A 16734-nucleotide genomic window follows, 5' to 3' on the forward strand; every position below is an offset into this window, starting at 1 on the left:
CGAGCCTGATCAACGAGCCTGATCAATAAGCCTGATCAATAAGCCTGATCAACAAGCCTGATCAATAAGCCCGATCAATAAGCCTGATCAACGAGCCTGATCAACGAGCCTGATCAATAAGCCTGATCAATAAGCCTGGTCAACTAGCCTGATCAATAAGCCTGATCAATAAGCCTGGTCAACTAGCCTGATCAATAAGCCTGACCAGCAAGCCTGATCAACAAGCCTGATCAATAAGCCTGACCAGCAAGCCTGATCAACAAGCCTGATCAATAAGCCTGATCAATAAGCCTGATCAACGAGCCTGATCAACGAGCCTGATCAATAAGCCTGACCAGCAAGCCTGATCAACAAGCCTGATCAATAAGCCTGATCAATAAGCCTGATCAATAAGCCTGATCAATAAGCCTGACCAATAAGCCTGATCAATAAGCCTGACCAATAAGCCTGATCAATAAGCCTGACCAATAAGCCTGATCAATAAGCCTGATCAATAAGCCTGATCAATAAGCCTGACCAATAAGCCTGATCAATAAGCCTGATCAATAAGCCTGATCAATAAGCCTGACCAATAAGCCTGATCAATAAGCCTGATCAATAAGCCTGATCAATAAGCCTGATCAATAAGCCTGACCCCACCACTGAATTTTGCTTCAACACATTACACATAACACATATTTGACACACACTTCAAACACAGTACACACACACCTCACGTCATCAAAAACTCCTGCACTTTGAGGGTGATCAAATATGACGTCCCCCCCCCCCCCGGTGCCAGTCACTAGAAACACTGGTTAAAACCTCCCTGTTCCACTTGCAGAGTATGTTACACCGTATTAAGCTGTGGACAACACGCACCTTCAAGCAATGGTCTATTATTTGCAGCATCCCATATTCAATGCAAATATTGCTACAGAATTCTGTCTGTTAATCTTGCTATTCTTTACATAAGAACAAAGATGAAACCCGCCCTCTGCTCCACCAGAGTGATTTACTGTCTACATGGAGACAAACCACATGTCATCCGTTAACTTCACAACGAGACAATAGATTCCGTTTGGGGAGCATTATCATTAAGAACAGGACAGCTCCCAGTAGCAGTACACATCTTGGATGTGTGTAAATCTTGCCAAGTACTCTGAGATTTTATATGCATTAGCAATAACATTCAGAGGGACATACATATTGCTTGCAAAGAAGCTATGTCCTGCATTCTTACTAAGGGCTTTATGTCCTGCATTCTTACTAAGGGCTTTATGTCCTGCATTCTTACTAAGGGCTTTATGTCCTGCATTCTTACTAAGGACTTTATGTCCTGCATTCTTACTAAGGGCTTTATGTCCTGCATTCTTACTAAGGGCTTTATGTCCTGCATTCTTACTAAGGGCTTTATGTCCTGCATTCTTACTAAGGGCATTATGTCCTGCATTCTTACTAAGGGTGTCACGTTCTGACCTTTATTTCCTTTGTTTTGTATTTATTTAGTATGGTCAGGGTGTGAGTTGGGGTGGGCAGTCTATGGTTGTTTTTCTATGATTTTGGGATTTCTATGTTTCGGCCTAGTATGGTTCTCAATCAGAGGCAGGTGTCATTAGTTGTCTCTGATTGAGAATCATACTTAGGTAGCCTGGGTTTCACTGTTTGTTTGTGGGTGATTGTCTATGTTAGTTGCTTGTGTCAGCACAGTGCTTATGATAGCTTCACGGTCGTTTATTGTTTTTGTACAGTTTACTTTGTGTTTTTTGTCACCTATTAAATGATGCATTCACACCATGCTGCGCTTTGGTCCACTTCTTACGACGATTGTGACAAAGGGCTTTATGTCCTGCATTCTTACTAAGGGCTTTATGTTCTGCATTCTTACTAAGGACTTTATGTCCTGCATTCTTACTAAGGGCTTTATGTCCTGCATTCTTACTAAGGGCTTTATGTCCTGAATTCTTACTAAGGGCTTTATGTCCTGCATTCTTACTAAGGGCTTTATGTCCTGCATGATTGTTTTGTATGGATGGATGGAGAAATAGATGGATGGATGTATGGACAAAGGGGTGGATGGATGGAAGATGGAAAGTTGGACAGATTAATGGACAAACTTAAGGATCAGAGAAGTAGACTCACATCCATGCTGGTCAGATTACAGCGGTGAGTTCCAGCAAACCAGCCACTGCTGGAGCACTGGTCAATGTCCACATCCTGGAGGTTGATGTCCACTCGAACCACACCCCTGTAATAGGAAAGACAGAGAGAGAGTGGGTGAGGGGTGGTGAGAGAGAGAGACAGAGAGAGGGTGGGTGGAGAGAGAGAGGAGGTGGAGAGAGGGTGGCGAGAGGTCAGAGAGAGAAAGGTTAGAGAGAGAGAGGGGTGAAGAGAGATCAGAGAGAGAGAGAGAGAGGGTGGCGAGAGGTCAGAGAGAGAGAGAGAGGGTGGAGCGAGAGAGAGGGTGGAGAGAGGTCAGAGAGAGCAGCTTCAACTCAGACGTCTCTTTTAGTGTCAGATAGAGAATGAAAGAGGGTCAGAGGTTCCATTGTGACCTCATCATAACAGGGTCTCACTTTGGTCCAATTCCTACAGATGAACTATTATCCAGGCAAAAACTAGTATGAGCATCAAATGCCACTCAATGAGAGTATATCTTCCAATTTAATGTCAATTGAAACAACAAAAAAAAAAACAATGTCCTGTGTATAACGTTAATATGTTCATGCTATGTTGAATCCATTTTTATTTCATTTTTTTTAATGTGCCCTGATGAGAGAAGCAGCCTAGCCTAAATATCCCACTTGAATCATGTTGAATCTAGCTCTGAACATCAGGTTAACTGTAACCAAAACATGAATAGCTTATCCGCTTACAGTAAATCAATAGACCAAAGGCTGCTTGATGCTGTTTACCTCTGGGAGAGTATACTGCAGTGTACACATGCACACACTTCTACTGGCACGTGGTTCATTAGGCTACTACATTGGTTCATTAGGCTACTACATTGGTTCTTTAGGCTACTGCATTGGTTCATTAGGCTACTACATTGGTTCATTAGGCTTCTACATTGGTTCATTTGGCTACTGCATTGGTTCATTAGGCTACTGCATTGGTTCATTAGGCTACTGCATTGGTTCATTAGGCTACTGCATTGGTTCATTAGGCTACTGCTTTGGTTCATTAGGCTACTGCATTGGTTCATAAGGCTACTGCATTGGTTCATTAGGCTACTGCATTGGTTCATTAGGCTACTGCATTGGTTCATAAGGCTACTGCATTGGTTCATTAGGCTACTGCATTGGTTCATTAGGCTACTGCATTGGTTCATTAGGCTACTGCATTGGTTCATTGGGCTAGTGCATTGGTTCATTAGGCTACTGCATTGGTTCATAAGGCTACTGCATTGGTTCATAAGGCTACTGCATTGGTTCATTAGGCTACTGCATTGGTTCATTAGGCTACTACATTGGTTCATTAGGCTACTGCATTGGTTCATTAGGCTAGTGCATTGGTTCATTAGGCTACTGCATTGGTTCATTAGGCTACTACATTGGTTCATTAGGCTACTGCATTGGTTCATTACTACATTGGTTCATTAGGCTACTGCATTGGTTCATTAGGCTACTACATTGGTTCATTAGGCTACTGCATTGGTTCATTAGGCTACTGCATTGGTTCATTAGGCTACTGCATTGGTTCATTGGGCTAGTGCATTGGTTCATTAGGCTACTGCATTGGTTCATAAGGCTACTGCATTGGTTCATAAGGCTACTGCATTGGTTCATTAGGCTACTACATTGGTTCATTAGGCTACTGCATTGGTTCATTAGGCTAGTGCATTGGTTCATTAGGCTACTGCATTGGTTCATTAGGCTACTACATTGGTTCATTAGGCTACTGCATTGGTTCATTAGGCTACTACATTGGTTCATTAGGCTACTGCATTGGTTCATTAGGCTACTACATTGGTTTATTTTTTGTCACTTAAATATCACGTGAAAAAAAATGTATGGAATTGCAAGAAAATTTGCTTTAAAACTGCAACATTCTCTCCACCAATAAGAGGGGTGTGAACAGTTTGTGTCATGAACAGTGCTTGTGGCTATAGAAATAGATGTGACGCGTGCATTGGGAGGGGGTGTTCCTCAATGCTGGAAGGGGTGCCCTCGAGTGAAAAAGTTTGGGAACCCCTGCATTAGGCTACTGCAATGGCTTGCATCCAAAGAACCTTTCACATATCCACTGTTGGCATTCAGACAGCTGGATAGTTGGACTGGCGGGTCCTAAATCTGTACAGTTCACTCCTACATTTCATGAACACGGTCCCAGGAATGCAACGATAGTAAAACTGAATGCCAGACAAGCGAACAAAGCTGAAATCCCTTGTCTACTAATGTATCAGTATGTAGACCTATGTCCTTGGCTGACATCAGGTGTTCTCTACCCATGGGCCCCAGGTCAGTCTCTCTCTTTATTCAGTCTGTCTGTCAGTATCTACCCATGGGCCCCAGGTCAGTCTCTCTCTTTATTCAGTCTGTCTGTCAGTATCTACCCATGGGCTCCAGGTCAGTCTCTCTCTTTATTCAGTCTGTCTGTCAGTATCTACCCATGGGCCCCAGGTCAGTCTCTCTCTTTATTCAGTCTGTCTGTTAGTATCTACCCATGGGCCCCAGGTCAGTCTCTCTCTTTATCCAGTCTGTCTGTTAGTATCTACCCATGGGCCCCAGGTCAGTCTCTCTCTTTATTCAGTCTGTCTGTTAGTATCTACCCATGGGCCCCAGGTCAGTCTCTCTCTTTATTCAGTCTGTCTGTCAGTATCTACCCATGGACCCCAGGTCAGTCTCTCTCTTTATTCAGTCTGTCTGTCAGTATCTACCCATGGGCCCCAGGTCAGTCTCTCTCTTTATTCAGTCTGTCAGCCAGTATCTACCCATGGGCCCCAGGTCAGTCTCTCTCTTTATTCAGTCTGTCTGTCAGTATCTACCCATGGCCCCCACAATGTTAGTGTCCATCTTTATATTCCCTTTTCTCGCTCTTTATTTCTTTACCTTTTTTTCAGTTTGTCATGAATCCTCCTGATCTCTGTGTTTCAGTTTGTCATTAATCCTCCTGATCTCTGTGTTTCAGTTTGTCATTAATCCTCCTGATCTCTGTATTTCAGTTTGTCATGAATCCTCCTGATCTCTGTGTTTCAGTTTGTCATGAATCCTCCTGATCTCTGTGTTTCAGTTTGTCATGAATCCTCCTGATCTCTGTGTTTCAGTTTGTCATGAATCCTCCTGATCTCTGTGTTTGAGTTTGCCATTAATCCTCCTGATCTCTGTGTTTTCTGTGTCTGGCAACCTTTCACTCTTTCTTACATGATGAAACACTATCTCCCACTTTCACACAGTCGGTCGGTCTGTCTGGCTGCCTGCCCCACTCCCCATCACTCTCTCTCATAATGCCCAGGCCCAGGGCTGCTTCTCGAGAGGAGCCTAACACCATTAGCTGCATGTGCCTGAAACAAACACCAATGAAGAGAAAAGGCTGAGGCTCATGCCATCTTTTCCCAGGAGCGAGAAGAGAAGGTGTTGATGAGATAAATAATCTCTCTCTATGTGTGTGTGTGTGTGTGTGTGTGTGTGTGTGTGTGTGTGTGTGTGTGTGTGTGTGTGTGTGTGTGTGTGTGTAAGGGAAGGAAGGAGGAATGGAAGGTGAGACTAAATGTGTGTGGGAATGTGAGGATCCAGGAACATGGGTTAACCACCAAGCAGGAGAAAGGCTTTTATTTTGAAGTCACTCAGCTCAAAACAAAACCAATAGCTTAACCATTGTATTTGTATTTATTAGGGGCCCAGCAAAATTAAGTTAGTTTATACAATTTTAAAACATTACAATACATTCCACAGATTTCACAACACACTGTGTGCCCTCAACATGATATGACATCATAAATAGAAGTAGTGATGAAGTCAATCTCTCCTCCACTTTCAGCCAGGAGAGACTGACATGCATATTATTAATATTAGCTCTCTGTGTACATCAAAGGGCCAGCCGTGCTGCCCTGTCCTCAGCCAAATGCAATTTTCCTAAGTCCTTTTTTTGTGACACCAGACCACACGACTGAACAGTATTCAATGTGCGACAAAACTAGGGCCTGTAGGAACTGCCTTGTTGATGGTGTTGTTAAGGCAGAGCATCGCTTTATTAAAGACAGACTTCTCCCCATCTTAGCTACTACTGCATCAATATGTTTTGACCATGACAGTTTACAATCCAGGGTTACTCTAAGCAGTTTAGTCATCTCAACTTGCTCAATTTCCACATGATTTAGTACAAGATTTAGTTGAGGTTTAGGGTTTAGTGAGTGTTTTGTTTCAAATACAATGCTTTTAGTTTTATAAATATTTAGGACTAACTTATTCCTTGCCACCCAATCTGAAACTAACTGCAGCTCTTTGTTGAGTGTTGCAGTCATTTCAGTCGCTGTAGTAGATGACGCGTATAGTGTTGAGTCATCCGCATACATAGAAACTCTGGCTTTACTCAGTCAGTGGCATGTCGTAAGTAAACATTTTAAAAATCAAGGGGACTAAAAAGCTACCCTGGGGAATTCCTGATTCTAACTGGATTATATTTGAGAGGCTTCCATTAAAGAACACCCTCTGTGTTCTGTTAGACAAGTAACTCTTTATCCACATTATAGCAGGGGGTGTGAAGCCATAACACATACATTTTTCCAGCAGCAGACTATGATCGATAATGTCAAAAGCTGCACTGAAGTCTAACAAGACAGCCCCGACAATAATTTTATCATCAATTTCTCTCAGCCAATCATCAGTCATTTGTGTAAGTGCTGTGCTTGTTGATTATCCTTCCCTATAAGAATGCTGATAGCATTGTATCCTTCCCTATAATAGCATTGTATCTGGTCAAACACCATTTTTTCCGGAAGTTTACTAAGGGTTGGTAACAGGCTGATTGGTTGGCTATTTGAGTCAGTAAAGGGGGCTTTACTATTCTTGGGTTGCAGAATGACTTTAGCTTCCCTCCAGGCCTGAGGGCACACACTTTCTAGTAGGCTTACATTGAAGATGTGGCAAATAGGAGTGACAATATTGTCTGCTATTATCCTCAGTCATTTTCCATCTAGATTGTCAGACCCTGGTGGCTTGTCATTGTTAGTAGAGGTCAACCGATTATGATTTTTCAACGCCGATACCGATTATTGGAGGACCAAAAAAGCCGATACCGATTAAATCGGCCGTTTAAAAAAAATATATATTTGTAATAATGCCAATTACAACAATACTGAATGAACACTTATTTTAACTTAATATAATACATCAATAAAAATCAATTTAGCCTCAAATAAATAATGAAACATGTTCAATTTGGTTTAAATAATGCAAAAACACAGTGTTGGAGAAGAAAGTAAAAGTGCAATATGTGCCATGTAAAAATGCTAACGTTTAAGTTCCTTGCTCAGAACATGAGAACATATGAAAGCTGGTGGTTCCTTTTAACATGAGACTTCAATATTCCAAGGTAATACGTTTTAGGTTGTAGTTAATATAGTATTTATAGGACTATTTCTCTCTATACCATTTGTATTTCATATACCTTTGACTATTGGATGTTCCTATAGGCACTTTAGTATTGCCAGTGTAACAGTATAGCTTCCGTCCCTCTCCTTGCCCCTACCTGGGCTCGAACCAGGAACACATCGACAACAGCCACCCTCGAAACATCGTTACCCATCGCTCCACAAAAGCCACGGCCCTTGCAGAGCAAGGGAAACAACTACTCCAAGTCTCAGAGCGAGTGACGTTTGAAACGCTTTTAGCCCGCACCCCGCTAACTAGCTAGCCATTTCACATCGGTTACACCAGCCTAGTCTCTTACCCATGCAGAGCAAGGGGAACAACTGCTTCAAGGTCTCAGAGCGAGTGACGTTTGAAACGCTTTTAGCCCGCACCCCGCTAACTAGCTAGCCATTTCACATCGGTTACACCAGCCTAATCTTGGGAGTTGATAGGCTTGAAGTCATAAACAGCTCAATGCTTGAAGCACAGTGAAGAGCTGCTGGCAAAACGCACAAAAGTGCTGTTTGAATGAATGCTTACGAGCCTGCTGCTGCCTACCATCGCTCAGTCAGACTACTCTATCAAATATCAAATCATAGACTTAAGTATAACATAATAACACACAGAAATACGAGCCTTTGGTCATTAATATGGTCGAATCCAGAAACTATCATTTTGAAAACAAAACGTTTATTATTTCAGTGAAATACGGAACCGTTCCGTATTTTATCTAACAGGTGGCATCCCTAAGTCTAAATATTCCTGTTACATTGTACAACCTTCAATGTAATGTCATAATTACGTAAAATGCGGGCAAATTAGTTGACAACGAGCCAGGCGGCCCAAACTGCTGCATATACCCTGACTCTGCGTTTCACCTGGTTAATATTGCCTGTTAACATGGATTTCTTTTAGCTAAATATGCAGGTTTAAAAATATATCCAGTGGGGCAAAAAATGATTTAGTCAGCCACCAATTGTTCAAGTTCTCCCAAATATCTGCAGCGTTAGTAAAAATGTGATCAATACATGTTGATGATTTAATTCCTGTGCTGTTTGTAACTACCCTGGTAGGTTGACTGACAACCTGATCCAAGTTGCAGGCACTGGTTACAGTTTGACGTTTTTTCCTGAGTGGGCAGCTTGATGATAGCCAGTCAATATTTTAATCACCCAGAAAATATGCTTCTCTGTTGATATCACATACATTATCAAGCATTTTATACATATTATCCAGATACTGACTGTTAGCACTTGGTGGTCTATAGCAGCTTTCCACCAGAATGGGCTTTAGGTGAGGCAGATGAACCTGTAGTCATATTACCGCAACAGTATTTAACATTAGATTGTCTCTAAGCTTTACATGAATGTGGTTCTAAATCTAGACCGCAACACCACCTCCTTTGGCATTTCTGTATTTTCGGTAGATGTTATAACCATGTATTGCTACCACTTTATCATCAAAGGTATTATCTAAGTGAGTTTCAGAGATAGTCAGAATATGAATGTCATCTGTTACAAGCAAGTAACAGATGACATTCATGTAACCAGTCTAATTCAAACAAATCCATTACCAAACAGCCATTATACTAGATGATCTCTCAACCAATATGTCATAGGCTTAACAGACTGTTTATGATAATGGCCTCAAAGCCATTGCTCTCATTCTGCATATCCTCCACAAAATCACACTGGAATCATTTACATTTTGATTAGGTTTACAAAAAGGGGTCTGTATTGGTTTATTTAATCCTTGGGGTGAATAGATTGCTTGGGATGTACATCCAAAGATTTGGCCTACAAACTCTCCTAAAAAGGAAGAGACGAGACCGTGCAGAGGGATTCTCTTAGATCTTTGAAACGTCTGAACTATAATTGTGAAACTGAATCCACAGGCCTATTCTAAAAGTCATGCTGCTGCTAATCATTAGACGACGATGCCACATCCATTTGTGGGAATGTCAAATGAGTTTTAATGCGCCCTCGGGACATTCTGAAATTCTGAACAGGAACCAGCTCTTTAAAAACCAGTGGAAGCAGTTAATTTTGCAGCCAATTAAAGGTCATCTCACTGATGGCTTTTAATACCAATGTCCTCATAAAACGGGTGTCAGAGAGCAAAGTGAACTTTACAAAATAAAGTATATTGGGCTTGAAATCCAATGTCTTCAAAAGCAGCTCCAAGGTCGATAATGCTTCCCTCTGTGCAGGACGTGGATTTGATTATTTGTGATTGAACCTTGATTTTATTAGAGAGTCATACTGAGACCAAGATCTGTTTTACAGATAAGTACTGAATTACAGCAATTACAGAAATACACACCTCAAATACCAAATGCAAGTAGAAAAAAAGGGTTGATAGCCTTGATTTTTTTGCTAAGCCGGAACCGTACAGTAGCTGTCTGCAACAGCAGGGGTCTTTTTGTATTTTCAGGCTGAACCCTAATCCGATGACCTACAGATGAGCCTCTGTTTGATCCCCTTCCGTAGCCAATCTAAACTTGACTGGGTAAGTGTGATCAAGCACCATGGAAGATGAGATCGGTTAAGAGGTTTCAACAAGAGACTAAAGCAAAGGGTAGGTAACCCTGGACATGGAATGCCTGGGAGAGCAGGTATGTGCAATTTGGCCAATCACTGATATTCATAAATTGGCTTAGTTGGTGAAGTGAATTAGTAGACAGTTGTGGTGCCTGTTTAGAACTAAATGTTTCTGTACCTGCAGCACTCCATAATAGAGCTCCTGGCTTAGTGATATGGGCTTGGGAATTGTTTTTGGATCAGCTCAGGCAACAGCTTTGAGATGATCTTGCATGTATGCTAAAGGCATGACCAAAACAAACTAAACTTACAGTACCTAGTCTTGCCTAAATGAATAAAGCTCAGGGACAAACTAACATGCTGGAATAATTGTGTAGACACAGCACTTGCATTTAAGTGGGAGTAAAGTGGACTTGCAATTCAAAGTGGTCTTTTATAATTCATTCATGACTAAATAGATGTTTGTACACACTTGGACCTTGAAATGTGACATATTTATTGTATTTGCTAATGCACAGACCTACTCACACAGCAAAGACAGCTTTTTTGAACCATGCGGGCAAAGGTTGTTTTTTAAAACTTTTTTTTTTTTTTTTTTTTTTTTACAGCAAACACATTCCTCAAAAATGAAGTGTAGAGGCCTACAGTGTGAATACAATAGACATGAGCCGTTTTCGATGGATAGTTTGGGCCCTTTTCATGCACATGGCCTGATTCAAAGCGCAAGAAGCGCACTGTCAGGACTGCAACAACAGAGACAGGCCTACAAAAACATGTTTGATTAGATAAACGTGTCAAATGTAAACCAAAAGTGTTCCTTTAAAACAAACAGTCATGAGTCACAGCCAGGTCCCTTAGTCTATAGGCTACTCACCTGAACTCGGGCGCGGAATTTGTCTTCAGACCATAGAACCCCGCAGACAAGGTGAGTAGCCAGTGTGGTACGAAATTCCCATGCTCGCATTCCAGGTAAGGCGCAGACCACTTGATTTGACTTTTGTCGAGAATGTAGCCATTTTGAGTGGCTACTGGGTCTCGGCTCGACGCCCTTCTCTGCATGTACGGTTTTTTTCGGTCCCTGAACTCGTTAAACCACTCAGAATCCGGGCTCCTGCTCTTGAGATGGTGGTGAGCGGAGTTGGAAAGGTCCTGGAGAACCACTTCCCCTTCAGTTCTTGTCGCTTGAAGGAAAACATGGGGACCCCGCGTCGGAGCATCAGAATGGAATGTAACCACTGCCCTGTGAATTTTGGGGTCCCCCTCGAGAATACTCCGAACCAGTGCGTGGTACCAGTTAATATCCCTCCGAAGGCTGTGCTCTCTTGACCTGTTGGCTTGTAAAATCATGTTCAGAAAGTTGGTTGCGTGCGCCATGGTGTCCAGCACGCTATGGAGAAAATAGTGTGAGGCCACATTGGTTCCACCGCGGAGGCTACTCAACTCATACCTCCGAGAACAGTTGACTTGTTCAAGAGCCGACGAGTCTCCCGTGTGCAGGAAAGCTGTTACCACCCTAGGCAGGTCCTCTTCGATTTTGTGCGCCACAATGGTGCGCTCCGTGAAGGGTCCTGGGTAAGAAGTTGGATGGTGCATCGATTCCTTGTTGATATTTTGAGTGCTGTACATAGTGGGGTTCTTCGATCGTATTTCAGCGTCTTTGTCGTTATCCGACCATTCCACATACCCATAATTAGATCCGAAAACGAATCCCATTTGCAGAAGCAGATGAATAAGAAAAAAAGCCATACCGTGACTGCTTTTACCGACAGAGTGAAGAATCCGTTTGCTCTCCATTGAGCATAACAGAAACCAACCACTTGCGCGCAGTGACTAAATTTGATAGGCTAATGGACACCTACTAGGAGATGAATTAGTATCATCCCAATTCAATAGCGTAAAGTGCCATTAAACGATACTATCAAAAGCTGTAGGCTACTTGCTCACATGCTCGTCCGTGATAGAGAGACGCTTCCTCAACACCCGTTTACGCTCTGCAACCAAGCGTCAGGCAGATGTTTTTACAGTCAACCAATCCTCTTACTGCCAAGACAGGCTTAGTTATTGCAGCGGTGAGCTCCGGTGGTCGCTTTACATGGGTGAGTTAACACTCAAGCCGCCAGTTTCAATCCTCCTAGTGCAGGCTGTAGAATTAGAGTGAAAACAGAGGGGAGGCTGGAGCAAATTGCTTTCAAATTCCCATCCCTCCCAATATCGCATAGGGCACCTGAGGTGTCTTTGGCTTCGTTTAGACAGGCAGCCCAATTCTGATATTATTTTCCACTAATTGGTCATTTGACCAATCAGATCAGCTCTGAAAAAGATCTGCTGTGAAAAGATCTGATGTAATTGGTCAAAATACCAATTAGTTGTGAAAAAAATGTCAGACTTGGGCTGCCTGTGTGAATGCAGCCGTAGACAGGCGTGTGTGACTGCTGTTGCTGCCAATCGTCTTTGAGAGGTGGGATAATATGGGTGGCGCGAGCTGCCAGGAGCTGTCCGGTTCTGAAAGTAGTGCGTGAGGAGGGGAAAGAACAGTGACGGATTTATGCATGACTGCTAAAGTGAAACGTTCAGGGTTTAAATTGGGCTTTTGTAGGTGATGGAATAGTCCCTATTATTTTTGTATTTTCCATGGTAACTGTCCAGTAGCCTAATGTCCCACAGTTTTAATAATGAGAAAAATGCATAAGCGTGTAGCTCATTTGGTAGAGCATGGCGCATGCAACACCAGAGTTGTAGGTTCTATTCCCACGGGCCGCTAGTATGAAAATGTATGCGTTCAATTCTGTAAATCAATCTGGATGACGGAAATGTTATAGTGTCATACTTTCTCTGTACCCTACGGGTGTGCCTGCTTATCTGTGTTTCTAAATACAGCTGTGCCTCGTTGTGTTGTGGGCTTTATCAAGAGCCAGTTCCAGGAGAGCTGCCTGCCGCCTGGGGTGATGTGCTGTTACCATGGTGACAGAGGTTACGACCGCATTGGCCCCAAATGCGCTGGTCCCAGGTTCAGCTCCACCGAGACAGAACATAGTGTAATGCATTGGACTCATAACAATGTACTAATAAAAGGTAATTGGTTATGATTAGCATAGAGCAAAGAAAAATCTTCAAAGGACTGAAAATGAATCACTTCAGTAATTGTTTCAGATTACTGTTAAAAGAAAGAAAATATCCAGTTTGTTTCTATGTTCTATACATTCAATTTCTATGCTGCTGACTGCAGTACAGATGACAAGTCAGCATCCTCGTTTCTCACCACCTTTATCCAAATCCTCCTATAATCACAGATTGCTGTACCCTAGTGATATATCTATCCATTTCATTTCTATACTGACAGTATTTCCCAGTGCATACAGACTCCTCACGCCCCTCCATGTAATCTTCCTCTCCTGTAAGCACGACAACCTCTTATGGCCTGATGAATATTTCATGGCCGTCGGGTGCATCTTCTACATGCCTTACGACGGGGGCCTTCCTGACAGGAGCAGTAGCAGCGCTACTAGTAAAGCTTTCACCTTCACTCTCTGGACTGCGTCCCAAATGGCACCCTATTCCCTACAAAGTGCACTTATTTTGACCCCCCCCCCCCCCTAAACCCATAGAGTTCATTTTTTTTTATTTAAAGGTGAACTATATAGGGAATAGGGTTCCATTTGGGATGCGGACTCTATGTTCCCAAAGGATTATTTAGATTCCCCCCCCCCCCCCCCCCCCCCCCCCAAAAAAACAACTTCACAACAGATTTCATCTGATTGTGACACGGCTGTTTTTTTAGAAGAAATAATTGCAGCAGCTACTTCTACAGTATTTGGGGTGAGTTACACAACGCAGTGTGAGGCAATCCTACGCTCAATGGAGTGGGTGCTCCTGATTATACACTGAGCGACTCTGAAGATGAGATCTTTACATAATGTATGCAATTAATATATTTTATGTGTTCATAAATTATAATACATACTTTTGCAATGCTGACGTCAAAGAATCAAAAAGACAAACCTCAGCCTTAAACCAGCAGACTACAGAGACACTCCCTTTAATGATAGAAATAACATTGGAAAGAACAGGACTTACTGGAGCTACCTGCCTCTGACCTGTATTCTACAAAAGGTCATTTTCAACAAAGTTTGAATGTAATTAAAATATGTCATTGAACTATTCAAAGTCAAACACTTAAAAATGATCCATTTCAAAAGCAGTTTTAAAAGTAAGTCAGTCTTATCAGTAGTGGAAATATGCCCCGATCACTTGATTTTATGAGAAGAAAACGTGGAGGTTATGCAGATAGAGATATTCCTCTTTAATTTGAGAGGATTACCGTCACCTCAGCCACTGGGTGTCAAAGACAGACACTGTTTTAATTATAAATCTCGAATTGATAAGGTGTAGGGCTGTAAACACATCGCACAGCTAGCTTTTACAGCAAAGGAGACGTCATACTGAGCACGACACACACATGACACAAATCTACATGATGCACATCTACAGCGCCTTCGCAAAGTATTCAGACCCCTTCACTTTTCCCACATTTTGTTACGTTATAGTCTCATTAATCTGCACACTAAACCCCAAAATGACAAAGCAAAATCAGCATTTTTTAGAAAAGCTAGTTTATAAAAAATAAAAAAACGGAAATGTAACATTTACATAAGTATTCAGACCCTTTACTCAGTATTTTGTTGATGCACCTTCGGCAGCAATTACAGCCTCGGGTTTTCTTGAGTATGACACTACAAGCTTGGCACACCTGTATTTGGGGAGTTTCTCCCATTCTTCTCTGCAGATCCTCTCAAGCTCTGTTAGGCTGGATGGGGAGCGTTGCTGCACTGCTATTTTCAGGTCTCTCCTGAGATTTTCTTTCTGGTTCCAGTCCGGGCTCTGTATTGGCCACTCAAGGACATTAAGAAACTTGTCCCGAAGCCACTCCTGTGTTGTCTTGGCTGTGTGCTTAGGATCGTTGTCCTGTTGGAAGGTGAACCTTCATCCCAGTCTGAGGTCCTGAGTGCTCTGGAGCAGGTTTTCATCAAGGATCTCTCTGTACATTGCTCCGTTCATCTTTGCCTCGAGCCTGACTAGTCTCCCAGTCCCTGCCGCTGAAAAAACACCCCCACAGCATGATGCTGCCTCCGCCATGCTTCACCGTAGGGATGGTGCCAGGTTTCCTCGACATTCCGGCAAAAGAGTTGAATATTGGTTTCATCAGACCAGAGAATCTTGTTTCTCATGGTCTGTCATGTGCCTTTTACAGAGGAGTAGCTTCCGTCTGGCCACTCTACCATAGAGGCCTGATTGGTGGGGTGTTGCAGAGGTGGTTGTCCTTCTGGAAGGTTCTCCTATCTCCACAGGGGAACTCTAGAGCTCTGTCAGAGTGACCATCGGGTTCTTGGTCACTTCCCTGACAAGGCCCTTCTCCCCCGATTGCTCAGTTTGGCTAGGCGGCCGCTCTAGGTAGACTCTTGGTGGTTCTGAACTTCTTCCATTTCAGAATGATGGAGGCCACTGTGTTCTTGGTGACCTTCAATGCTGCATAAATATTTTTCTACCCTTCCCCAGATCTGTGCCTCGACACAATCCTGTCTTGGAGCTCTACGGAAAATTCCTTTGATGTAATGGCTTAGTTTTTGCTCTGACATTCACGGTCAATTGTGGGACCTTATATAGACAGGTGTGTGCCTTTCCAAATCATGTCCAATCAATTGAATTTATCACAGGTGGACTCCAATCAAGTTGTAGAAACATCTCAAGGATGATCAATGGAAACTGGATTTACTTGATCTCAATTTTGAGTCTCATAGCAAAGGGTCTTATTGCTTATGTAAATAAGGTATTTAAGTTTTTTTATTTTTAATACATTTGCAAAAATGTGTTTTCATTTTGTCATTATGGGGAATTGTGATGTCGTTATGGAGAATTGTGATGTCATTATGGGGAATTGTGATGTCATTATGGGGAATTGTGTGTAGAGGATTGTTTTTATTCAATACATTTTAGAATAAGGCTGTAACATAACAAAGTGGAAAAAGTCAAGGGGTCTGAATACTTTCCGAAGGCGCTGTATGTTCCAGACCCTTTGACCATCTGCTCAAGAAACATTTGATCTGCGGCTGAATCTAGTTGATGATCCCTGGTCTAGATTTCGTTTTTTTAAATCTACTTATTAGGAATATTTTTATCTAGCGTGTATATTTTTTTATTGTATCAACAGTCCTGTAAACCAAAATACATAAGTACTGTATATCACATTTTTGAAGTAGGAAGGGACATACACAGATAGCCAGGGATATAAAATTCAATGTACTGTAGTTAACATTCTCAAACATTCATTTTGGTGGGTACGGTCAAAGCAGGCCCTCAACAGTGATCAATCACTATGTCCAGTCCAACTGCAGGGGCTTGATTAAAAGAGCTGGGAATTGTGTGTGCCGATGTTATTTACTGACAGAAATGCCTATAGAGGGTATCAACAAACCTTTCCATCTGTTATTTAGACAAGAGAGCAAGAGGAGTTTTGATCAGAATTGGAGCATTGCTCTGTAGGACTTCTGAACATTTACTTCATAATAATTATATTTTATTTACATTCATTAATCTCATTGAGATTGTACATGTCGTTTTAAGAGGAGGCACATCCCAATTTATTTTTA

The 16734-nt window shown here is 42.2% G+C and overlaps 1 protein-coding gene across 1 annotated transcript in view; it reads right to left on the reverse strand.

Moving 5' to 3' along the window:
• LOC110509081 (probable G-protein coupled receptor 158) overlaps nucleotides 1-12335 on the reverse strand; it is a 130993-nt gene extending 118658 nt beyond the window's left edge. The window contains exons 1-2 of the mRNA XM_036966584.1: nucleotides 10965-12335; nucleotides 2122-2227 (exon numbers count right to left, since the gene is read on the reverse strand). Of these exons, the coding sequence (XP_036822479.1) occupies nucleotides 2122-2227; nucleotides 10965-11884 (1026 nt within the window). The 5' untranslated portion in view covers nucleotides 11885-12335. The remainder of the gene's footprint in view (nucleotides 1-2121; nucleotides 2228-10964) is intronic.
• Between the last annotated feature and the right edge of the window lie 4399 nt (nucleotides 12336-16734).

Source organism: Oncorhynchus mykiss, chromosome 28 (assembly GCF_013265735.2).
Source record: "Oncorhynchus mykiss isolate Arlee chromosome 28, USDA_OmykA_1.1, whole genome shotgun sequence".
Taxonomy (NCBI): domain Eukaryota; kingdom Metazoa; phylum Chordata; class Actinopteri; order Salmoniformes; family Salmonidae; genus Oncorhynchus; species Oncorhynchus mykiss.